Source organism: Schistocerca nitens, chromosome 2 (assembly GCF_023898315.1).
Source record: "Schistocerca nitens isolate TAMUIC-IGC-003100 chromosome 2, iqSchNite1.1, whole genome shotgun sequence".
Lineage (NCBI taxonomy): Eukaryota > Metazoa > Arthropoda > Insecta > Orthoptera > Acrididae > Schistocerca > Schistocerca nitens.
This window is the reverse complement of record NC_064615.1, coordinates 496147003-496172601: the sequence shown is the minus strand read 5'-3', so window position 1 is coordinate 496172601 and position 25599 is coordinate 496147003. Positions and strand designations below refer to the sequence as shown.

The following is a 25599-nucleotide window of genomic DNA, read 5'->3' as shown; positions in this document are numbered from 1 at the left end:
AGCCATTCCGCCTTTACTTGACACAATAGTGATTCATATTTGGTTAATCTCTACTACATACTACATCGTTTCAAGCTTGAAAGCATTTTAAATTGCAACTGAATGAAGTATCATGTTTGGTTTTCGTTACAGGAGGAGCAGCGCCAGCAAAAAATATTTCGCAAATCCAGATGCAGGGAGAATAGCAGCTGAAGATTCGTTGACTGAATCACGCTGGTGAGGGTGCTGGTGTCATCCACGACACCGCTTGCAGTGTGGCGAGTGGATATCTTTGCCGTTTGAAACCAGTTGGCTCCATTGTCCCGGAGAAAACGAGAACTGTGAACTCTGAACGTTTCCGATTCGGATCCGCCGCTGTCACTGGTTACTAGAAGAGGGCAGTGTTAATTGCTGGACGTGTTTTTGCGTAAGGACACGGCGAGTGAGAGGAGGGAGCGCGCGTCGCGTGGGAATCTTCCTCCCCGTGTGACCGGTCTGTGACAGCGGAGGGGTTGTCCTTGCAGCCGAAGGAGTCGGAGAACGAGCCGCGGACGCGGACGTGCGGCATGGGCCCGGGCGGCTGGATGGCCTTGGGCGGCGGCGGCCCGCAGCCCTACTAGTCGGCGCGGCGCGGCCCGCTCTGCACAGTGCGGCGCTCGGGATGGCGGCGACAGCACCCTCCTCCACATGGCCGCGGCTCTGCCTGCTGCTGCTGCTGCTGCTGCAGGCGGTCGTCGGAGACAGCGCCTCAGCACAGCAGGCGGTCGGCCTGCAGCGCTCTCTGCCGATCGAAGACCTCTCGGCCGATGTCCGTGGACCTGAAGAAAGTACCGACTTGGAGGGCGGCGCCGGTGGGACGCTGGAAACGACAACGGAGGACGCAGAGTCGCTGCACATCATGAAGGTGCCCGCCGCCGCTGCGCCCCACGGCGGATCCGTGCACCGGCACGAGGATATCCCACCAGGTACGGACACTCCACCACTTGCCTCTCGTCGTTCACAAATGGTATACTGGAACTATAATGAAACATGCCGGCAGATTAAAACTGTGTGCAGGAACGAGAGTCGAACTCGGGACCTTTTTCCTTTCGCAGGCAAGTGCTCTGCAGACTGAGTAAACCAAGAACGACTCGCGACCCGTCCTCACAGCTTCACTTCTGCGAGTACTTCGTCTCCTTCCTCCAAAACCTCACAGTACCCCTCCTGAGAAACTTGCAAGACTAGCACTTGACCGCGAAAGGCAAAAGTCGCGAATTTGAGTCTCGGTCCCATACAAAGTTTTAATCTTCAAGGAAGTTTCGTATCAGCGCAGACTCCGCTGCAGAGTGAAAATTTCATTATGGATGTATATTACTAAAGGATACCCGGTTCATGGTGCAAGACCTCAGTTGCAAGTTCCCTGTCTCACGACTTTCATGCGAAACAAAAATTTGATTTTCATCATTTCATACAGGCTGAAAAGAAGATGCTACTAAACTACTAAATGACAAGTGACTATAACTAAATACATAATCCCAATAGACGATCACAAATTCCACCCAAGAAAGCATAGATGTACACACACACACACACACACACGCACACACACACACTTTCGTTCACAGAACTTACATCAGCATACATATAGTCACAGAAAAAGCAATTGAAACCAAAACCTGAGAAAGATGGTAACACGTACAGAAACGAAAGTGGCAGTTAAAGGCTATATTTAGAAAACAATGACCACAAGGAAAACTGCAAACTTTCAACCAGTTTCTCGCATGACAGAGTCAGAAAGCTGTTTGGCTTACAAATGATGATTTAGAGGCTCATCTGTAAGTACTTCTCCATTTTATAATAAAAACCGCAATGAACTGTTTTAAATCTATAATTTTAAATCTATAGCCTACGTGTGCAAACGACAATCTATGTGTGCAATCGAAAAATAAAGAAAACAAATCATAAGGTGCAGCATGCAAAAGACGTTTTCCTTTTGAACTACTGGAATCTATGTACAGTTGTTGCGAAAATGACCACCACAAAAAACTTGTTTCAAACATTTTTTTCTTTTTTTTTCATTTATTGGCTTTCGGCCTGTGGCCATGCAGCCATCTCAATAGTAATATTAATTATGACATTACAAATGTAGACACAACACAACAACCAGTCGCAGAGCGAAGGAAATCTCCTACCCGACCGTTTCATACAGTTATTGACCAAACTGAAAAATGCTGTCGTAATCTGCTCATTAAGAGCTACAATCTTATGTCAAAGGTTTAACACAGTAACTCAAGTATTACAAATAGTAACCGTGTATCTGTTATTGCTACCTGACATTATCAGCAGCTGAGGGATCTCTGATTTTGAGAATATAATCTTCTTACTAGGGATGTTTTATTTACTCAGACTGCAATAAATACATACACACACACAACTTGTTTCGGCAGTTTAAATTGTCATCTTCAAATTACCTATGTACGTCAACCATTGTGCCACGCAACGTGGTGCACCGTCATTTAGTCGTAAATACACCAGCGTAAAAATACTATCTGAGCACAAACAATACGAATATGTTCCTCTTTATCTAAAAGACTCTCCCTGAAAAATGGTGTACCAGATCTCTCATTATACCTTTTTCAGGACCTTTAAAAATTTTCCCAAAAATTCTGGTGTGCGAACATACTGGCGCTTTTTTTTAACCTGCAGATTATCTCCAACTCCCACAGGCTCCCCTAACTGTAGCTCACAACCACTAGTCCATCACCGTAATCCGTTCATAATCACCCACACCCAGTTGCTCTTTCTCACTCATTCATTCGGCCCATCTCATTCTCATTATCCTCCGTCGTTGTGTCGTATGCCACAGCCACAGTCCCATTCGTCCTGTCCCTACTACTGATGTCTCCTGTCGCTGTCACTGTCTCCCTCTCGCTGTCTCACTCCTAACATCTCTTTCCTTCCTTCCTCCTGCTGCTGTCTCTCCTCGCTGTCAATACGTCTCTCTTGCTCTTGTCATTGACACATGCTCTGTGTCTCACTGGCTCACTCTCACTTTTTCTTTCTCTTTATTCCTCCCTCCCAGTCATTGTCTCCTTCACTCCTTTCTGTAACACAACCTATGTCTACTATTTCCCAGTACTAATTGCTTTTCCGTCTATTAGCCATTGCCAGTATCTCCTTCTCTCTCAGCATAAAAAAGCGCGAATATGTTCGCATGCCGAAATTTTTGGGAACTTTTTTAAAGATGCTGAGGAAGGTAAAATCAGGCAGCTTGTACCTCGTTATTCAGTTAGTCTTTTGAATAAACGGCAACTTATTCATAGTTTTTGTGCTCCGACAAGTGCACTTTTCCGATGGTTCCCTTCTTTTCACTACCGTGGCGGGGCATTTAACACATACGGAAAGAAATGTGCTGATCAATCAAATTTAGATATTTTACTTATGTGAAATTGAAATAACCCAAAACTAATTTTTACCTGTGACTAGTCTTTCCGCTTCAGTACTACAACATGGGATTCCCAGATGATAACGGAGACACTTTACAGAATATTCCTCTGTACTACGTCACTTTATAAACGTTTCCGCCCCACATCGGATTTTAAATGGTATTTTACGTGTACGGGTAGGGTGACTTTTAACCTCTGCATGCTGGAAACGGATAAAGATATGAAAAAAAATCAAAGTTGTTCGAAATCGGGATTTTAGAAATAAATCGTAAAAATTACAGTCATTTGCTGAACATAGCCGTCTTGGAATCCTCGGCTGTGTTTTGGTCGGTGGTGGCGGCGAAAATATAGTAAAAGGAGGTTTTGTACTATATTTTCAAGGAACAGCCCATGAACGGACTTTTCCTCCCCATAAGTCACATAAAGCCCACCGTAGGAACCATATGCAAAAAATAATGACAACCAATTTGCTCCATTTGTCTAAACAGGAGGAACTGTGTAATATTCATAATTGAACCCTGTACTGTAGGTTAGTGTCACTAACATGATTCTTCTGTTGGATACGCAAATGATCGCTAGTCCTATCTTTTTATCACCTATACAATTCTAGGTTTGTTCACCGGAAAATTCTGTTTTGTACGCGACGTTTTGGAACATATTAAGTGCGCATGCTGTCGAACGCACACCGATTTGGGAGGAACACGCAGGAGAAGAAGCACCAGTGTGATATACATCAACCATTGTGCCACTCAGTGTAGTCCACTGTTATGCAGTCATAAACATATCTGGGAACAGCTTGTTGGGGAAGACGCACCAGTGTACTCGTAGCATTGATGCGCCTTCTTAACTGCTCCCAAATATGTTTATGACTAGACGACAATGCAATGAAACTTCAGCATGAGGCACGACGTTTTAATTTATTATTCTTTACTACTAACTCTATTCTCAAGATATTTTGCAGACAGTATCCACATATATCACTAAATGTACCTGCAGAATTATATCACTGCAGTACATATAGTACGGGAATATGGCGTAATAAAGCTTAAGATGGGTGAGAAACTAGCTACAGCTTAAAAGGGAGAGCAAATTATCTACACTCATCCACTATTTGATAATGAGAGCTCTTAGCGACTTCCAACAAACTTTAAACGTAATTTCAAAACTTCTGCAGTTTATAGTGTCAAGTATTTTGCACTTTAACTCATTTCCAAAGTAACCAGACGTTTGAAGCCGTTTTGTACCCGGGGTTTCGAGTCCTTAAAGGATCGGTGGTGGGCGATTTACTGCTGTATCATATTGGGAAAACCTCAGATTTTAACCTCATGCAGCTCCTGATAAATAACTACTTACTATCGGTTTCGATCTTCAGTTTAGCCACATTCAATGTATTCATTATATGAATACTAAACATACAAAGTAATACATTCGGTGTATTGTTGTGTGTATTTAATATTAAAAAGTAAAATCTTTCGTGATTGTGACTTCTTTCCTGTTAACATTTGTATCATAACGCACAACAGCTTTGCCAGTATTGGTCAAGGGACCTTTGTCGTTTTATCCACGCATGTGTCAATGTAGCATCGGTCCTTTATTACACTGAAGAAGCGTAAGGACTCTTTATTGCTTGGGATCATGTTGACATTTCGTTGAATGGTTTTGAACGGTCCCTATTGGCTCCACGCTCTACACCAAAGCAAAAATTCCAAAATTGCGGGGTCACTGCACTCCAAAGGGGCGAGATCACGTTCAAGAGCGTTGCTAGGCCACGATGTTCTTAGAGAAGGGTTGAAGCGACAGGGAGATTTCAGCAGTATAAAATTTTGTCAAGAATGTCTTCCCCTCGCTCACCGCACTGCAAACTGTCGTTTACGACTGCGAAATGTTTGGAAATCAATGTCCCAAGGAAATGAGTGGTTTCATTTATGCTCTTTATGCTTCCGTCTGAGAACTTTTCGTGTAGATTCCGAGCTGTGATGCGTATTAAGTGTTTACCTCGACCACCCACAAGAAAACCGCGTGATTTCAACACTGGGCGTCGTAGTTCCGACCTCCATCGCAGAGGCGTCAAGGGAAGGGATGAAATGTGGGTAACAGGTGTTGTGACGATGTTTCCATCGCGTGACACGTCCTCGGTGGCGTTGGGCAGAATTGTGGTGAAATTTGGTGTCTATGTGACGTCATTAACCCGTCTTACACTCCAGATGAACTTCTGAGCTCTTGCCTTTTTTTCGTAAGTGGCGACACATTGCTGTTTGAAGTGTTGGCGAGCACTATTACAGAAGTGGGTTGTCGGCACCTTCCAGTCATATTTCAAACGTGTGTCGCTATGGGAGAGAATTACGGGATTCCGAAGAAAGTGCTCCTTTAATCCTGTTGCGCAGTGTACTTAAGAGTTGTAGAACGTCACCTGCACAAAACATAGTGTATCATAATTGAAGAGTGTATTTCCAAAGTGATGTATCTCCATGAAATAAGAAGCTTGGGGAAACGGCAAAATGTGATAGGATCCAAAAGGCTGACTGGAACAATATAACTTTTTGTACGTAACACCATTGTGTAATTTAAAATAAATATGCCAAAGTAAAACAAACATAATATAAACACTCCGAGAAAATAAACAACTTGTGTTGGAGCTAAGTTACTTTGGAACAAAAGTTCTCGATAAAAGGAAATGATTCATTCCTGGTTTTTGTTATGGTCATCACTACCTGAATGTCAACATAATAAGACGCTGTGTCATAAAGAACATTTTAATATATATGTATTTTAGTGAAGGCAGTATAGCGAGAAAAAAGTATTGAAATACCAGACTAACATTTAAACCCAATACTGACAAGAGCGTTTATTACCATCACTTTAGTAACGCATGTGACAATAATAGAGGGAATGACATTATTCATTGTTACATTGTATCACTTTAGAGTAAAATGTCATTGCAGGACGGTCATCATGTACTGCAAGTTTTTCAAAAAGACGCTTTACGTCCTCGATCTTTTCCTTCTTCAAAGAATCACCTAATGGTGATTGCATAGGAACAAGACAGGATCACATACTGCCACGTTTAAATAGCCCATGTTCGCAACCAGCAAGTTGGTCAGAATAATGCGCTGTACAAATGACAAATTTTGAGGTAATACTTATGACCTCCATTTCAAATATTTTGAAATCTAATTTTGATTTAGTACGCAGACTGAGTGTACTTTTCCAATCGAAAATTTGACAGTTGTTGTCAATAATTTGAACTCTACCGACTCTATTAAAAATAATGTTGTAATCCTTATCATCATCTCCACTCTTCCAGAAACTCTATCAACTGGCAAAGAGCTGGATAAGGTATCTGGAAGGTCACATGATACAAGACTGAAAGCTTACAAAGAACCGATAGCAAAACATAATTCTTACTTTCGGCACTACGGCCATCACAAAAAAAGTTACTAGGCGCTCAGTCCGGAACCGCGCGACTGCTACGGTCGCAGGTTCGAATCCTGCCTCGGGCATGGATGTGTGTGATGTCCTTAGGTTAGTTAGGTTTAAGTAGTTCTAAGTTCTAGGGGACTGATGACCTCAGAAGCTAAGTCCCATAGTGCTCAGAGCCATTTGAACCATTTGAAGGTGATAATAACACAAAATTAATATCTCTTTACATCTAGACCTTCGTTCGTACAGTTGAAGTTAATTTATACATAACATATCACGCATTGACACAATAATAATGTGAAATTTAAATTCGTATTTTAGCGGGACCCATTCAGATTGTAAGAGATTTGCACGTAAATAAAGTAAGTAGGCCTATAATGGGGTTCTTACTGCATTTGGTTATACTGATTATTCGAAATATTAATATTACAATGCTTATCTTATCCCTGCCATAATGTCCCTCGGTGCACATGAAGCTCTCTAATTGAGTCAGTTCTTGGATTCAGCCGTTTGCCACCTCACCTCTCTCCTTTTGCAACCCCATAGAAGAACAGAATGCTGCAAGACGACGTACTCTCTTCGGGTCTCTCTGAGAATGCTACAGAATGTAGAGCAACACAGTTTCACTTTTTCACCAGTACAGGTTTGAATGAAATACTCTACAGAAAACTTTTGTCGTTCTCAGTCTTGTCCTCTACGCCTCTCGCATCTCGTTACGATTATAGCATTAGTAATGGAATTATCTTGATCTGCCTTAGCTTTCAATCTATAAAACAACGAATGAAACTTTTCACAGTCAGAAACTTTAAACTTGTAAGGTAGCTGCCTTGCAGCGTCCGTCAGCATGTTAACACGAAATCTTCGCTTTGCGACCGTCACTCGCACTTCTCCGCACTTTGTCTTTATTTTTTTGCCACTCCGATAGTTTCCGTTGCCTTTTGCTGACGATACTTATTCAACATTATCGAGAAATTCCGACCTGTCTGAAGAAATAACACGAAAACACCGAAACTCAACGAAACGCAGTGGCCAATACTGTTGGATGGTCACATGCCAAAAGTTGGCCGTTTGGAAATTCGACTGCTTGGAAATAAAAACTAGGAGATGCGTCAGCTTGGAAGTAACTGCCATTTTCTCACGCCCTTTTTACAGAGATTTAGTCGTTTTGGAAATACAGCTATTGCTATAACATAAAATAGCTTATAGCGAATTCTATGGCGTGCATAACTCACAAAATATCAAAAATGGAGTTGCGTCACTTAGGAAATACGCTCTTCAATTACTTGCCAGAAACGACACGGGTGAGAGAATGCAATAATAGAGGCAAGAACGTTCCAGGAAACATGGGTCCTCGAACGCGCCGTCTGCAGAATAATTGCGCCAGTTATGTATGAAGTGCTGTCCTGGTTTCCACAGATGTGTTTGAAATATAAACATTTCTATTGTCCCCTTGTAGTAGGGCTCAGATTTCATCCATGAGTCATGATAGGTGAATATGCTACAATCATGATGTTGCTCGAGTACAGTTCACAGCTGACGTCAGACGACACCTAACGCACCAGTATGATCCCAGCAAGGCCGGTACACTGAATATCATAGAACCTCAGTCCTCTAGATTTTTCTGTTTGATGTTGCGTCAGAACTAAGGAATACAGCACAGGCGTTGTGAACTGTTGAAGAACTGGAGCAGCGAACTGTAGTCTTTTCGAGATTGCCGGCCGCGGTGGTCTAGCGGTTCTGGCGCTGCAGTCCGGAACCGCGGGACTGCTACGGTCGCAGGTTCGAATCCTGCCTCGGGCATGGGTGTGTGTGATGTCCTTAGGTTAGTTAGGTTTAAGTAGTTCTAAGTTCTAGGGGACTTATGACCTAAGATGTTGAGTCCCATAGTGCTCAGAGCCATTTTTCGAGATTTACGAGGGGATGTTTGAAAGAATTCGTAATTCACTGCAGAGACGAGTGCTGTGTTCCATCCAGATGCATGGAGGACATCATCTAACAGGTGCTATTGTACGGTAAACTGTAAAATGCAGTGCACTCAAGCAGTGTAGTATTTCCTGTTGAGATAGGCCTTCCTAGAAGTTTGAGCCCAGTTATACAGTGACATCATCAACAAATTTTCATTAGTAAGCACGAAATCGTCACAGAGATGGACAGCCAACTCCAGTGGCAGGTACTGCCAAGTGACGCTGTTTGCATCGCAATGTGGTGTACTGTTGAAGTTCTGAGAGCTTAGTTTCCTAGAAGAGTCAACCAATATATTTTTTCCTCCTTCGTATATCTCGCGAAAAGACCATGAAAGTCAGATGTCCTGAGCTCTCAGCAAAGCTTGAATGCCTTTCCTCTGTTTGTATGACCACATACAGAAGTAACCAACTGCCGCTTTTGGCTTCTGTTGAATAAGGGTAGCATTATGGTGCCGATGTAATGCAGTCAGCCACAGAAGACTTTGAAAAAGGTTCGATTTCTTGACAGATTAAATCAATATATCCGTGGGGCTCGATCCCAACATTGCCTGTCGATCGCAACTCAGATGCGGACTCCTGAGTACCCGCTTCTCAGTCTGCCGCTCTCTCTTTTCGCCCGTCGACACCGACTTTTCCACTAAAACGCAAGTAAATTGGCTCGTCCTTAAGTACGATTCCTCACCTGTTGAGAACTATGTCCGTGTTGAATAGAGAATAAGACGTTAAGGTTGTCATCTGCACATTAAGCAAATTGAAGCGATACGGATATGAAACGGTTGGATACACACTGAAAAACAAATACGTGAGATTTTTCCATTCTTATTCAGAATGGTTCTGAGCACTATGGGACTTAACTTCTGAGGTCATCAGTCCCCTAGAACTTGGAACTACTTAAACCTAACTAACCTAAGGACATCACACACATCCATGACCGAGGCAGGATTCGAATCTGCGACCGTAGCGGTTGCGCGGTTCCAGACTATAGCGCCTAGAACTGCTCGGCCACTCTGGCCGGCTCCATTCTCGGCCACTCAGCCTCTAAACATAGAACAAATTTCAAGCACCTAAACTGTTTTATGTTTGCTTCAATGTGCGCTGCTAATCGTCACGCGTTTCGTTCGCACCGACTCCCGCTACAAAATCCTGAGCTCATATATCTCGATAAAGGTTTTACGTACTGAAACACCTTAAAAGCCAGATACAGTTCTTACAGGTGCTTTCTGCTTGGTACAGAGAACCTCCAGCAAAGTAACAATTCTTTCTTTGTTTCCAACAATATAGTACATACCGTTATGTAGCAGTAATTTTTTATTACCGTATAACAAATTTTCAGTCTAATTCTTCGGTTATTTCAATGACATCCTGGTACCTTTTTAATGCTGAAATATGTGTACGGAGATAATCTCACCGCTTTCTGGAAAGGTAATTAAAAATTTAGGAACTTCTTGTTCTCTGATTAGGCTGCCACCATCAAGAAAATTAGTATAGGAGTGCTCAAGCCCTAGAGAACTTCTGTGAAATGCAGGAAAACTTGCAGAGAAAGTGGCATTTAATCCCGAACGTAAATACATGGCAAGTATTGCTTACAAGACCTATTACTGCTAGTTTACTCTATTGGAAATAAATCTCTGGAAACAGTAATAACCGCAAAATACACCGCTCAAAAGAACTGGGGGAAGACGTGTATCAACGTTCGGTGTGTTAAATCTATTTTGATGCAGGCGGTACCTGAAACCTTATTCCATAGCATGAGAACTTCGCTTTAGATATATGCAACAACTAAAGTCATTCGCCACCTGTCGGCAGTGTTATGCATTACAGCATCAGGTGACCCTTCAAAAGGAAGTGAGTACCGGTGTACCAGTATTCTCCAGTGACGCTATAGAGAGACATATCAGTAAACAAGACGAGTTGGAGAAGGTCGCCGACTCGTTAAAACACTACATGAAGACCAATATCTGGCTATCTCTGCGTTCCAGCGTCGATGGCGGGTACCAGAGCACCGTAAGACGATCTCAGAACGGTCACTAGAACCACTGTATGCTATCAGACTGTAAGGAAGAGCTTACGAGAAGGGATCTTACGACCCTGACGTACTGTTCGAGTACCTTGCCTCACACGACAAAATCTCGCAACGTGCTCTCCGAATTGTGTGGAGACGCAGAGCTGAGCAGTTAGTGTCAAACGTTGTCCAGGAAATCAACAGATTCGGCCAAAGTTCTGTGACGGCGTGGTGAGCCATCAGCGTCGACAGCCATACGAATCTTGTCGTTGCCCATGGTCGCCTTACCGCCAAGCGGTGCATCAAACTGATCCTGTTGGCCCATGTGCTGGAAGCTGCATACGGTGGTGGCCCTGAATTCCTTCAAATGCCAGGGCCCATGTGTCGGGCGACACCCGTAGTGTATTGTGAAGCCTGGACATTGATGGAATGGAGTGGCTGGAGGTGAGTCCCGACCTAAACCCCATCGAGTATACATTGGACATGCTTGACAGACGTGTTCGTTGTCGCCCTGTTCCGCCTCAGACTCTCGAAGAACTCTCAAGGGCTCTCGTTCAAGAATGCGAACGGACACCACCGGCTGACCTCAATAGACTTAAGGGGGGATGCCACGTGTTAGGCGGAGATAAACGCTCACGTAGGGTATACATGTTACTGAAACTCTCCAAGTCCAATGAAAAGCACCCACGATGACGTGATGAATTATTGTTTCCTCTTCGTTTTCGACGCCTGACGTTTCATTTCTTGTCAGGTAAATGAACTAAAATGTGACGATCTTTTGTTTTGTACTTAATTTGTGAAAGATAAAGGAGTGCCGGCCGAAGTGGCCGTGCGGTTAAAGGCGCTGCAGTCTGGAACCGCAGGACCGCTACGGTCGCAGGTTCGAATCCTGCCTCGGGCATGGATGTGTGTGATGTCCTTAGGTTAGTTAGGTTTAACTAGTTCTAAGTTCTAGGGGACTAATGACCTCAGCAGTTGAGTCCCATAGTGCTCAGAGCCAAAGATAAAGGAGTAGTTTGGTAACATACGCAGTCCTCAATTATTGCTGAGTGGAGTATGACAGACCGCCAGAGTAATGTTCCTTTAATTCTTTTAACTAGTGTAGTAAGGAGTAACTGTCCGGAGTGCCGTAAAGTGAAATGACGATAATAGATGCCAGTCGTAGGCAAAGAAGGGAAAGCAGAAAGATGGAAGGAGTATACAGAGGATCTATACAAGGGAGATGTATTTGAGAGACATGGAAGACGTAGATGAAGATGAAATGGGAGATATGACACTGCGTGAGGAATTTGGCAGAGCATTGAAAGACCTAAGTCGAAGCAAGACTCCAGGAGTAGAAAACATTCAATTAGAACTACTCATAGTCTTGGCAGAACTCTACCATCTGGTGAGCAAGATGTATGAGACAGGCGAAATACCCTCAGACTTCAAGAAGAATATAATAATTTCAATCCCAAAGAAAGCAGGTGTTGACAGATGTGAAAATTACCGAAGTATGAGTTTAATAAGTCACGATTGCAAAATACGAAGACGAATTTTTTACAAACGAATGGAGAAACTGGTAGAAGCCGAACTCGGGGAAGATCAGTTTGGATTCCGTAGAAATGTTGGAACACGTGAGGCAATACTGACCCCATGACTTATCTTAGCAGAAAGATTAAGGAAAGGCAAACCTACGTTACTAGCATTTGTAGACTTAGAGAAAGCTTTTGACAATGTTGACTGGAATACTCTCTTTCACATTCTAAAGGTGGCAGGGAGCGAAGGGCTATTTACAATTTGTACAGAAACCAGATAGCAGTTATAAGAGTCGAGGGGCATGAAAGGAAAGCAGTGGTTGAGAAGGGAGTGAGACAGAGTTGTAGCCCATTCCCGATGTTATTCAGTCTGTATATTGAGCGAACAGTAAACGAAACAAAAGAAAAATTCTGAGTAGGAATTAAAATCCATGGAGAAGAAACGAAAACTTCGAGGTTTGCCGACGAGACTGAAATTCTGTCAGAGGCACCAAAGGACCTGGAAGAACAGTTGAACGGAATGGACAGTCTTCAAACGGGGATATAAGTTGAAAATCAACGTAAGAAAAACAAGGATAATGGAATGTAGTCGAATTAAATCAGGTGATGCTGAGGGAATGAGATTAGGAAATGACACTTAAAGTAGTAGATGAATTTTGCTATTTGGGAAGCAAAATAACTGATCGAAGTAAACAGGATATACAATGTAGACCGGCAATGGCAAGGAAAGAGTATCTGAAGAAGAGAAATTTGTTAACATCGAGTATAGATTTAAGTGTCAGGAAGCCGTTTCTGAAAGTATTTGTATGGAGTGTAGCCATGTATGGCAGTGAAACATGGGCTGTAAATAGTTTAGGCAAGAAGGGAATAGAAACTTTCGAAATGTGGTGCTACAGAAGGATGCTGAAGATTAGATGGGTAGATCACGTAATCAATGGGGTACTGAACAGAATTGGGGAAAAGAGGAATTTGTGGCACAACTTGACTAAAAGAATGGATTGGTTGGTATTACACGTTCTGAGACATCAAGGAATCGCGAATTTAGTATGGGAGGAAGCTTGGAGGGTAAAAATCTTAAACGGAGACCAAGAGCTGGATACACTAAGCAGATTCAGAAGGATGTAGGTTGCAGTAGTAACTCGGAGATGAAGAGGCTTGCACAGGATAGAGTAGCATGGAGAGCTGCATCAAACCAGTCTCTTGATTGAAGACCACAACAACAAGACAATAGTAGACGTAGGAGAAACACATGCCAAGCTGAGGTTCACTTGAAGACCCTCAAAGAAATGCCATTCATCCACGAACGAAGTGATTTAAGAAACGCTTGTTCGACCCATTCTTGAGTACTGATCATCTGCCAGTTTTACCAGGTTGGATTAGTGACGAGTGTCCAAGAACACTTCGTTTCGTTATGGGGTCGTTTAGTAAGCACCAGAGCAGTGGCAAAGGCTAGAAGGGAGGCGTTGTGCCTCAGTCCACTAGCGTTTATACTAAGCAGCGTCGAGGAACATTCTTCCCACACAGAATTCGCAAATGATCACGAAGAGTAACTCAGGGAAATCAGTGCTCTTACGGAGGATTGTCGACATTCTCCCCAAGCACATTCGATAATGAAGCAGCACAAGGGCTGTTGGTAGTGATATTTGGTGTACCCCGTGTAACACACTGAGGAGTGGCTTGCGGAGTACATATACCAGGTGTTCCTCCTAAGCCGAATTTTCTCTTGTGGCTCGGCAGGTACTAGAAATTTAGTTTTTGTCATGTGTAGCTGGATTTTGACCAAACAAATGCTTTTAATCGCCTCTTCCATTCGTCACCCAGTGTCGACGAAAAGCGTCCGTTTGTTATCTGTTACAAACAAAACGACTTTTAAAGCGCAATGTTTTTGCCCACTCGATAGAGCGGCCCCAAATTAGCCTACTGCGGTATCTGTTAAATCGAGATGTAATAACGGAGACTGTAAAACGCGGAGAATAGCTAGTATTGCCGGCCGCGGTGGTCTAGCGGTTCTGGCGCTGCAGTCCGGAACCGCGGGACTGCTACGGTCGCAGGTTCGAATCCTGCCTCGGGCATGGGTGTGTGTGATGTCCTTAGGTTAGTTAGGTTTAAGTAGTTCTAAGTTCTAGGGGACTTATGACCTAAGATGTTGTGTCCCATAGTGCTCAGAGCCATTTGAGCGAATAGCTAGTATTCCAGAAGCGACGGAGCATGGCTGCTGCATGGCGGTAGAGCCGGCGCGAGCCAGGGCGGTGCTCAGTCACTTCTGGAATACTAGCTATTCTCCGCGTTTTACAGTCTCCGTTATTACATCTCGATTTAACAGATACCGCAGTAGGCTAATTTGGGGCCGCTCTATCGAGTGGGCAAAAACAATGCGCTTTAAAAATAATTTTCTTTGTAATGGGAAACGAAAAGGTGCGTTCCGTGGGCGTCGCGTGAAAGATGTAATGAGCAGTATATGTTTCTGTTGAATCTACCTACTCACTACAAAAACGAAATTGCAAAAATACATCGAAACACCAGAGAAAATGCGCCTGACGATTCAGGGGCACCCTATATGTATATAGACGCAATTACCAGGCCATGTAATCTGTTTTTGGATGTGTACATACCTGTTTAAGTGTAGCATCTATCTTATTCATCATCAAATGACAAGTTAGTCTCTTACTTCCGAGCATAGCTGCAAGAACATCTCTTAGTTGCGAAGTATTGAAACATAAGGTTCAAATGGCTCTGAGTACTATGGGACTTAACGTCTGAGGTCATCAGTCCCCTAGAACGTAGAACTACTCAAACCTAACTAACTTAAGGACATCACACACATCCATGCCCGAGGCAAGATTCGAACCTGCGACCGTACCGGTTGCGCGGTTCCAGACTGTAGCGCCTACAACCGCTCGGCCACTCAGACCGGCTTCAAAATAAGGGTGAAGGAATGTAATAAAGTATTCCTCTAACTTTCAAAAAGTTACGTCACTCATATCGGAAATTTTATAGGAAATCTCTCAGAACTTTAATTCAGAAGTAAATATAACAATTGGTACCTGTGTGTGTTTTTCTGTTTTTGAAAAATCATACACTTCTCCTTTTTGCAATTTAATGTTATTTCAGTCGTAATAGGAGTAAAAATGTTACAACCTTTACGCGACCCATCTTGTCTAAACGTAAGAAGGCAGTTTGCCTCATGCGTATATCGTGAGTTCGAAAGTGCTCAGAGGACAAAACATAATCCATCATTCGCCTTTTCTTGGTTCCTTCCTATCATATTCAAAGGAATGAAATTGGGAAATGTACTCTCTTAATACACTACTGGCCAATAAATTGCTACACCAAGAAGAAATGCGGATGATAAACGGGTATTCAATGGACAACAATATTATACTAGAACTGTCATGTGATTAAATTTTCACGCAATTTGGGTGCATAGATCCTGAGAAATCAGTACCCTGAACAACCACCTCTGGCCGTAATAACGGCCTTGATACGCCTGGACATTGAGTCAACCAGAGCTTGGATGCCGTGTACAGGTACAGCTGCCCATGCAGCTTCAACACGATACCACAGTTCATCAAGAGTAGTGACTGGGGTATTGTGACGAGCCAGTTGCTCGGCCACCATTGACCAGACGTTTTGAATTGCTGAGAGATCTGGAGAATGTGCTGGGCAAGGCAGCAGTCGAACATTATTTGTATACAGAAAGGCCCGTACAGGAGCTGCAACATGCGGTTGTGAATTATCATGCTGAAATGTAGGATTTCGCACGGATCGAATGAAGGGTAGAGCCACGGGTCGTAACACATCTGAAATGTAACGTCCACTGTTCGAAGTGCCGTCAATGCGAACAAGAGCTGACCAAGACGTGTAACCAATGGCACCCCATACCATCACGCCGGGAGTATGGCGATGACGAATACACGCTTCCAGTGTGCGTTCACTGCGATGTCGCCAAACACGGATGCAACCATCATGATGCTGTAAACAGAACCTGGATTCATCCGAAAAAATGATGTTTTGCCATTCGTGCACCCAGGTTCGTCGTTGAGTACACTATCGCAGGCGCTCCTGTCTGTGATGCAGCGTCAAGGGTAACCGCAGCCGCGGTCTCCGATCTGATAGTCCATGCTGCTGCAAACGTCGTCGAACTGTTCGTGCAGATGGTTTTTGTCTTGCAAACGTCCCCATCTGTTGACTCAGGGATCGAGACGTGGCTGCACGTTACAGCCGTGCGGATAAGATGCCTGTCATCTCGACTGCTAGTGATACAAGGCCGTTGGGATCCAGCACGGCGTTCCGTATTACCCTCCTGAACCCACCGATTCCATATTCTGTTAACATTCATTGGATCTCGACCAACACGAGCAGCAATATCGCGATACGATAAACCGCAATCGCGATAGGCTAAAATCTGACCTTTATCAAAGTCGGAAACATGATGGTACGTATTTCTCCTCCTTACACGAGGCATCACAACAACGTTTCATCAGGCAACGCCGGTCAACTGCTGTTTGTGTATGAGAAATCGGTTGGAAACTTTCCTCATGTCAGCTCGTTGTAGGTGTGGCCACCGTCGCCAACCTTGTGTGAGGGCTCTGAAATGCTAATCATTTGCATATCACAGCATCTTCTTCCTGTCGGTTAAATTTCGCGTCTGTAGCACGGCATCTTCGCGGTGTAGCAATTTTAATGGCTAGTAGTGTACTTGAGCTCGAAAAATCTGGAACTGCTTTTCCTTTCGTTTCTTAATCACACACGGATGCAGGATCCACTATAAGTAATTCTGGCTAGAGTGTACAGTCACTGCAGTCGTATGTGGCGTTTCTGTAGTCGATGATCGTAGAACGCATTTGGTAGCGTTGACGGGCAAACATCGCACATAGGTCTGTGTGTGGACAGAGATACAGCGACGTCGTCTGATTGGTCACTACGGCGTCCGCCATCATGACCGAAATGTTGCGTTTTGGCAGCATCACTGGTATAGTGAAGGTGATATGTAATGTGAAGAGACTGCGAGGTAGAAACGCCGTCCGACGGTCTTTAACAGCCATTGAACATGGTTTCTGGAGGTGAAAATAGGGCCATGCGGCCTTCGTTCTGACTCACACCGGTTAAAGGCTGTGTTCTGGCAGTGTGTCGTTTCTTAATCACTTACAGCATGGCGGCAACATCGGAAGTTTCTTATTTTGTGGAACATCCAAGTCTCTCTCAAAGCAAAAATGAACTATAAGCGAACGGCTATCGATGGACTTGTCCCGCTACAGAGTGTCTTTCAGGCTTTAGACGCCCGCACTGATCAAGTGAGGACAAAATCGCTCGTACGCAATTACCACCTGAAATTAAATATCGTGGTTTGTGAAGATCTCTTGACAATTGCGCCCAACGTAACTAATAATTACTGACACGAAGAGAGCGGTGGGCATGGAGCTGTGTAGCTCCACCTGGCACGGGCACCAGCTGGCGACAGTGGCTGCACACCTAGTTTCCAGAAAGACCAATTTAGGCAGCCACATGTCGCGTTGTTTAAGATGACAAAGTAAAACGTATCGCGCGTGTGGGACGTGGGTCACCCGCTCTTCTCATGCCTAGTCACGTGTTCGAATCCGAACACTGTATCTCGGTTTCATGGGTCTGTTGTGACCTACTCATATACATTTTTTTCTTTTCCCGGAATACACTCTATTTGTGTTGTATCGGCAATACTTGTACTAACTAGCGTCGAGATTGTGAAGTTATTTATGTTCCCAGAAATGCAAGGAAGCGGAAATGCCACCACTTTCTTCCGCCTGACGAATAGTACCAAGTAGACTGGAGAGCTTAAAGATCAATTTTTCGGGCGAAACATCATCCAGCTAATGGTCTTTTCCAATGAGAGGTATGGAATTTCATCCAGGACAATGATGCATAATTTGATTTACGTCATCATGTCATTTCCACCTGCAAGACAAACTCTGAAGACGGATTTTTTTTTAACTACCAAACTATGACGATTCTAAATGGCTAGTACCACTTGAGACTGCTATTAGCCTCTGTTAATGATGTCAGTTATGGAACTGAGGCTCAGATGTCTTCTGCTTGCAAAAAATATCGCCAGAAAACGTATTAAATGGCTTGTGACACATGGCGCCGCCGTTCGATGTGACACAGTGATTAAACACTGGACGTAAATTCGGGAGGACAGGATCTGGTACCGCGCGCCGCGGGCTTTGAATCCGCGCCAGACGGCACGGACGTCGAAGACCCCTACAGGTCTCTGCACCGTCGCGCCGTAAGCCGCGGCGGCGCGCGCCTCCTAGTCCACGTATAATGAGAGGCCGCCACGGTGGAACACGTGGTCCCAGCGGCCAATAGCGACATCCCCCATCATGTATTTAAGCGGCTGCCTCTGGCTCAGTCAGTCCCCCCCCCCCCCCCCAAATTCTATCAGTCACTCCAGATGCTTGAGCGTCATGCACTCCGCCTCGCCTTCCGTATACGCATCCCGTCCCTCACGCGGATCCTCTATGGCCTCATTCCTTTACCCCATCTGCTCCTATTCCTCGAACATATCCGCATACTCTACACCTATGCTTGCTCCTTTCCTCTCCCATCCCCGTCCTCTGCCACACCTTCACTGTTGTGTCCCCCCTACCCTCCATCTCTACACCCTTCATCTCCTTTCCCAAGGTGGCTTCCATCAACTCCCCCTCCCAGATGATGCCCTCTCCCCCTCCATTTATCCCTCCTATCAACTCCGATTCTCACTCCCCCTCCTTTCCTCTGTCTTTTTTCTGGGATCCTCTTCCCCCCCTTCCATCCATTTTTCCCCACCTACCCTCTCTCTGCCCCCCCCCTTCTCTCCCCCCGAGTCCTTTTGCATTTCCCTCCTCTGCCTTTTCCCATTCCCTCTCGCGTCTGGCCTGCCCCTCCCCCCCTTTTTGAGTCCTCTCCCTCCTTTGGTCCCCCCTTTCGTTTTTCCTCTCCTCCCTCCTTGTTTTCCCCCTCATCTGTCCTGGTCCCCCCCCCCCCCCCATCTGCCCTTTGTGCCGACATTTTCGTGCAGTGTTTACAGTGAGTGTTCAGTGTTGTATGTTTTTTTTTTTCGGAAGTGTTGCGAACGGACATCATACTGTCGCTGGGCGTGATTTTTATATCTCTTGCGAACAGAAACCAGACTGTTGTCATGTTTTTTAATTGTCTGTCTGCTATGTTACTTGTCTGATTCCTGTGTATTTTATTAGCATTGCCAACCCTTTGCTTTATGTTTTAACTTTCCCCAATTTTTCCGCCGTTTTACAATTTAAGTCACTATTTTATTGCCTTTTTATTGTTTCTTATCTTCTTCTTACGTTTTAAAAGTCTGTAGGCTGCAGAGCAGCGTAATAAGCTGCTGCCAGCCCGCTCCCTTCGGGGGGAATCGAAATTCAATAAAGGAAAAAAAAAGAAAAAGAAAAAAAAAAGCTCAGCCAGTCAGTCTGATCTTCGCGTGCCTCTATCGACATCTCGCCTAGAGATAGCTTGTTCACGTTACTTTGTTCCGTTTATGAGTGGATGTGGTTCATTCGTGTTTTTTTCTTTTTTTTGTGACTTCGTTGCTTCGTGCGTGTTGTTGTTCGTAAGGACTCGCTCGGTTGTCCTTCGTTGTTCGTGTCCGTCCTTTCCCGTTTTTGTTGTTGTTCGCGGGCCGCTCCGTGGGTCCCGCCGTGCTTTCCTTCACGGCAACCCCGCGACCGTTCCGGTCGTGTTTACAACACAGGGTTTCAAATTTCCCTTCGACCACTCAGGTTTAGTTTTTCCATAGTTTCTCCAAATCGCTTAAGGCAAACTCTGGGATTGTGCTTTTGAAAAGAATACGGCCGATTTCTCTTAGTGTCTTTGTGTAAGCCGAGCTTATGCTCTGTCTATAGTTACCTCATTGTCGACGGGACGTTGAACTCTAACCTTTCTCCCTTGTCACGGATTTGGTCGTCAATTTCATGGCTGGAGTCTTTTGCTGCTGACACACTCTGGTGGAAGGTCTTACACACTATCCGTCTTTGAATTAGGTGCAATACAGTTCTATACTATTCCCCATTTTACTTATAGGATGAGCAGACAAACAATCGCTAATGCGGCTCATGCGTAATTTTCTGTTATACCCACTATGATATGAGCAAGTAATCAACACAGTGAAATGTATCGACAGGTTACAATAACCATTCGGATGGTAGAGAGTAAAGTCTTAGGTGTCGCCCTTCGTCCATACGTACATTGATCAGCCAAAAGATTATGCTCGCCGCCGACCGCGACGATGCATACCGTCTGGTGGCGCTTTGCGCACGAGACGCGGTAATAAAAGGGTGTAAGCGGAGCAGACTCAGACCGGGGGTTCACCCTAGCGAATATGTTGTTGTTGTTGTGGTCTTCAGTCCTGAGACTGGTTTGATGCAGCTCTCCATGCTACTCTATCCTGTGCAAGCTTCTTCATCTCCCAGTACCTACTGCAGCCTACATCCTTCTGAATCTGCTTAGTGTATTCATCTCTTGGTCTCCCTCTACGATTTTTACCCTCCACGCTGCCCTCCAATGCTAAATTTGTGATCCCTTGATGCCTCAAAACATGTCCCACCAACCGATCCCTTCTTCTAGTCAAGTTGTGCCACAAACTTCTCTTCTCCCCAATCCTATTCAATACCTCCTCATTAGTTACGTGATCTACCCACCTTATCTTCAGCATTCTTCTGTAGCACCACATTTCAAAAGCTTCTATTCTCTTCTTGTCCAAACTATTTATCGTCCATGTTTCACTTCCATACATGGCTACACTCCATACAAATACTTCCAGAAACGACTTCCTGACACTTAAATCTATACTCGATGTTAACAAATTTCTCTTCTTCAGAAACGATTTCCTTGCCATTGCCAGTCTACATTTTATATCCTCTCTACTTCGACCATCATCAGTTATTTTACTCCCTAAATAGCAAAACTCCTTTACTACTTTAAGTGTCTCATTTCCTAATCTAATTCCCTCAGCATCACCCGACTTAATTCGACTACATTCCATTATTCTCGTTTTGCTTTTGTTGATGTTCATCTTATATCCTCCTTTCAAGACACTGTCCATTCCGTTCAACTGCTCTTCCAAGTCCTTTGCTGTCTCTGACAGAATTACAATGTCATCGGCGAACCTCAAAGTCTTTACTTCTTCTCCATGAATTTTAATACCTACTCCGAATGTTTCTTTTGTTTCCTTTACTGCTTGCTCAATATACAGATTGAACAACATCGGGGAGAGGCTACAACCCTGTCTCACTCCTTTCCCAACCACTGCTTCCCTTTCATGCCCCTCAACTCTTATAACTGCCATCTGGTTTCTGTACAAATTGTAAATAGCCTTTCGCTCCCTGTATTTTACCCCTGCCACCTTCAGAATTTGAAAGAGAGTATTCCAGTTAACGTTGTCAAAAGCTTTCTCTAAGTCTACAAATGCTAGAAACGTAGGTTTGCCTTTTCTTAATCTTTCTTCTAAGATAAGTCGTAAGGTTAGTATTGCCTCACGTGTTCCAACATTTCTACGGAATCCAAACTGATCTTCCCCGAGGTCCGCTTCTACCAGTTTTTCCATTCGTCTGTAAAGAATTCGCGTTAGTATTTTGCAGCTGTGACTTATTAAACTGATAGTTCGGTAATTTTCACATCTGTCAACACCTGCTTTCTTTGGGATTGGAATTATTATATTCTTCTTGAAGTCTGTGGGTATTTCGCCTGTCTCATTTATCTTGCTCACCAGATGGTAGAGTTTTGTCATGATTGGCTCTCCCAAGGCCATCAGTAGTTCTAATGGAATGTTGTCTACTCCCGGGGCCTTGTTTCGACTCAGGTCTTTCAGTGCTCTGTCAAACTCTTCACGCAGTATCTTATCTCCCATTTCATCTTCATCTACATCCTCTTCCATTTCCATAATATTGTCCTCAAGTACATCGCCCTTGTATAAACCCTCTATATACTCCTTCCACCTTTCTGCCTTCCCTTCTTTGCTTAGAACTGGGTTGCCATCTGAGCTCTTGATATTCATACAAGTGGTTCTCTTCTCTCCAAAGGTCTCTTTAATTTTCCTGTAGGCAGTATCTATCTTACCCCTAGTGAGACAAGCCTCTACATCCTTACATTTGTCCTCTAGCCATCCCTGCTTAGCGAATATATGGGCTGCAAATTGGGAAATCCATTGATCTAAGCGACTTGGACAAAGGACAGGTTACTATTACGTAGAGCTTGTAAACGAGTATCTCGGAAACGGCGAAGCTGGTAGCATGTTTACGTGCTACTGTCGTGAGCATCTACAGAAAGAGGTAGAGGGATAGTGAAACTACCACTAGGAGCTAAATGGTTGGACGTCCATGACTCTTCGCAGAACATGGGATTCGGAGGCTTGTCTGCTCTGTAAAGTAGGATAGATGGTGATCTGTGGCATCTCTGGCTGGTATACGCAACAGTGCATCGGAGTACACCGTTCATCGGATATCGTTGAACATGGAGCTCCGCAGCAGACCATCACTACGTGTTCACATGTTGACCTAACGACAACGTCAGTTACAATTGCAGTGGGCATGGGACCATCGGGATTCGACCGTCGATCAATGGAAGCGTGTCGGCTCATCGGGTGAATCACATTTTTGCTACACTATGTCGCTGGTTGTCTCCACAAACGGCGTAATCGTGGTGAACGGCGGCTCGAAACGTGCAGTACGCCACGGACGTAGGCTGGTGAGAGTAGTGTTATGCTATGGGAGCCATTCTCTTGAGCTTGTATGGGACCTGTGGCAGTAATTAAAGCCACGCTGAGAGCTGCGAACCACCTGCATCCCTTCATGCTTGATGTCTTTCCCGAGGGCGATGTCATCTTTCAGCAGCATAATTGCCTGTGTCTCGAAGCGGCTCGTTAATTACACTAATTACACGCCCTGTGCTTAGACATGTAATACCACATTCCTCCACAAACCTACCAGCACACTGTGGGATTCCCGAAACATAGAATCACTGATGTATTTCGTTCCAAAGATGGGCAAACAAGCTACACTACATGCCATTAAAATTCCCACACCACGAAGATGACGTGCTACAGACGCGAAATTTAACCGAGAGGAAGAAGATGCTGTGATATGCAAGTGATTAGCTTTTGAGAGCATTCACACAAGGTTGGCGCCCGTGGCGACACCTACAACTTGCTGACATGAGTTTCCAACAGATTTCTTATACACAAACAGCAGCTGACTGGCGTTGCCTGGTGAAACGCTGTTGTGATGCCTCGTGTAAGGAGGAGAAATGCGTACCATCACGTTTCCGACTTTGATAAAGGTCGGATTGTAGCCTATCGAGATTGCGGTTTATCGTATCGCGACATTGCTGCTCGCTTTGGTCGAGATCCAATGACTGTTAGCAGAATATGGAATCGGTGGGTTCAGGAGGGTAATACGGAACGTCGCGCTGGATCCCAACGGCCTCGTATCAGTAGCAGTCGAGATGACAGGCATCTTATCCGCTTGGCTGTAACGGTTCGTGCAGCCACGTCTCGATCCCTGAATCAACTGATGGGGATGTTCGCAAGACAACAAACACCTGCACGAACAGTTTGACGACGTTTGCAGCAGCATGGACTATCAGCTCGGAGACCACGGCTGCGGTTACCCTTGACGTTGCATCACAGACAGGAGCGCCTGCGATGGTGTACTCAACGACGAACCTGGGTGCACGAATGGCAAAACGTCATTTTTTTGGATGAATCCAGGTTCTGTTTAGAGCATCATGATGGTCGCATCCGTGTTTGGCGACATCGCTGTGAACGCACATTGGAAACGTGCATTCGTGATCGCCATACTGGCGTATCACCTGGCGTGATGGTATGGGGTGCCATTGGTTACACGTCTCGGTCACCTCTTGTTCGCATTGACGGCACTTTGAACAGTAGATGTTACATTTCAGATGTGTTACGACTCGTGGCTCTACCTTTCATTCGATCTCTGCGGAACCCTACATTTCAGCAGGATAATGCACGACCACATGTTGCAGGTCCTTTACGGGCCTTTCTGGATACAGAAAATGTTCGACTACTGCCCTCGCCACTACATTCTCCAGATCTCTCACCAATTGAAAACGTCTGTCAGTGGCTCGTCACAATACGCCAGTCACTACTCTTGATGAACTGTGGTATCTGTTGAAGCTGAATGGGCAGCTGTACCTGTACACGCCATTCAAGCTCTGTTTGACTCAATGCCCAGGCGTATCAAGGCCGTTATTACGGCCAGAGGTGGTTGTTCTGGGTGGTAATTTCTCAGGATCTATGCACCCAAATTGCGTGAAAATGTAATCACATGTCAGTTCTAGTATAATATATTTGTCCAATGAATACCCGTTTATCATCTGCATTTCTTCATGGTGTAGCAATTTTAATGGCCAGTAGTATATTAACCAGGTGGTCATAATGTTCTATCATTGCAGAAATGCTATACTGTCGCTTTAGTTTTCATTACTGTTCATTGTGTCAGAAAAAAGACGAGGAACCTGGGTAAGTCTCCGTAATACCGCAGCATTGTGTAATACCTGCCAACGAGATTCTGCAGTAGTCTTCCACTGCCTGGGGTGTGACAATATCGCTCGTAGTGATGCAAGAATCGCAGCCTTCTACTCACTTGCTCCGCTTGTCTCTTGCAGTTCCGCTCTAGATCTCTCTCTCTCTCTCTCTGTCACACACACACACACACACACACACACACACACACACACACACACACACACACCTCATCCCACTCCCTTGTCCCGACGCTCTCGTTTGCTCTCTCTGATACTCTTCCTCTCTCTGACTTTCTCTGTTAATGTATCTCTTTTTGATTTTCTCTCTTTTAGTCCGTCACACAAATACACGCGTACACACACACGCACATGTTATTTATTTGTTCTTCGCTAACATGCCCACTTACATACCTGCTGGTTTTGTTGTTACGCATAACTAGCTTTGTAGCCTATTATTTGTATCAGACAGAGTTGCGATTTAACCCATTGATTTACTAATATTCTTCCCATAATCGACCCTATATTTACTACTTAAAAATACGAAAATCAGCGTATTTTGCTTTACACACATTTCTGTAAATTATATAATTTTTTATAGTAATTCCTTATAAATCCATCTTCACTATTAATTGAAGTGATGAGGAGTGAAGGCAATACTGTTTTAGAAGCTTTCGTTAGTGTGGTATACCCGATAAAAGCAGAGGCATGTGCAACGCCAATAGGCATTTCTTACACTCATACCACGTATCAATTTTCTTCTTTCTTTCTTG

The 25599-nt window shown here is 44.4% G+C and overlaps 1 protein-coding gene across 1 annotated transcript in view; it reads left to right on the top strand.

Moving 5' to 3' along the window:
- The first annotated feature begins 639 nt into the window (after positions 1–639).
- The window catches only part of LOC126236459 (nose resistant to fluoxetine protein 6-like), a 350515-nt gene continuing 325555 nt past the window's right edge, over positions 640–25599 (top strand). The window contains exon 1 of the mRNA XM_049945777.1: positions 640–944. Coding sequence (XP_049801734.1) covers positions 641–944 — 304 coding nt within the window. The 5' untranslated portion in view covers position 640. The remainder of the gene's footprint in view (positions 945–25599) is intronic.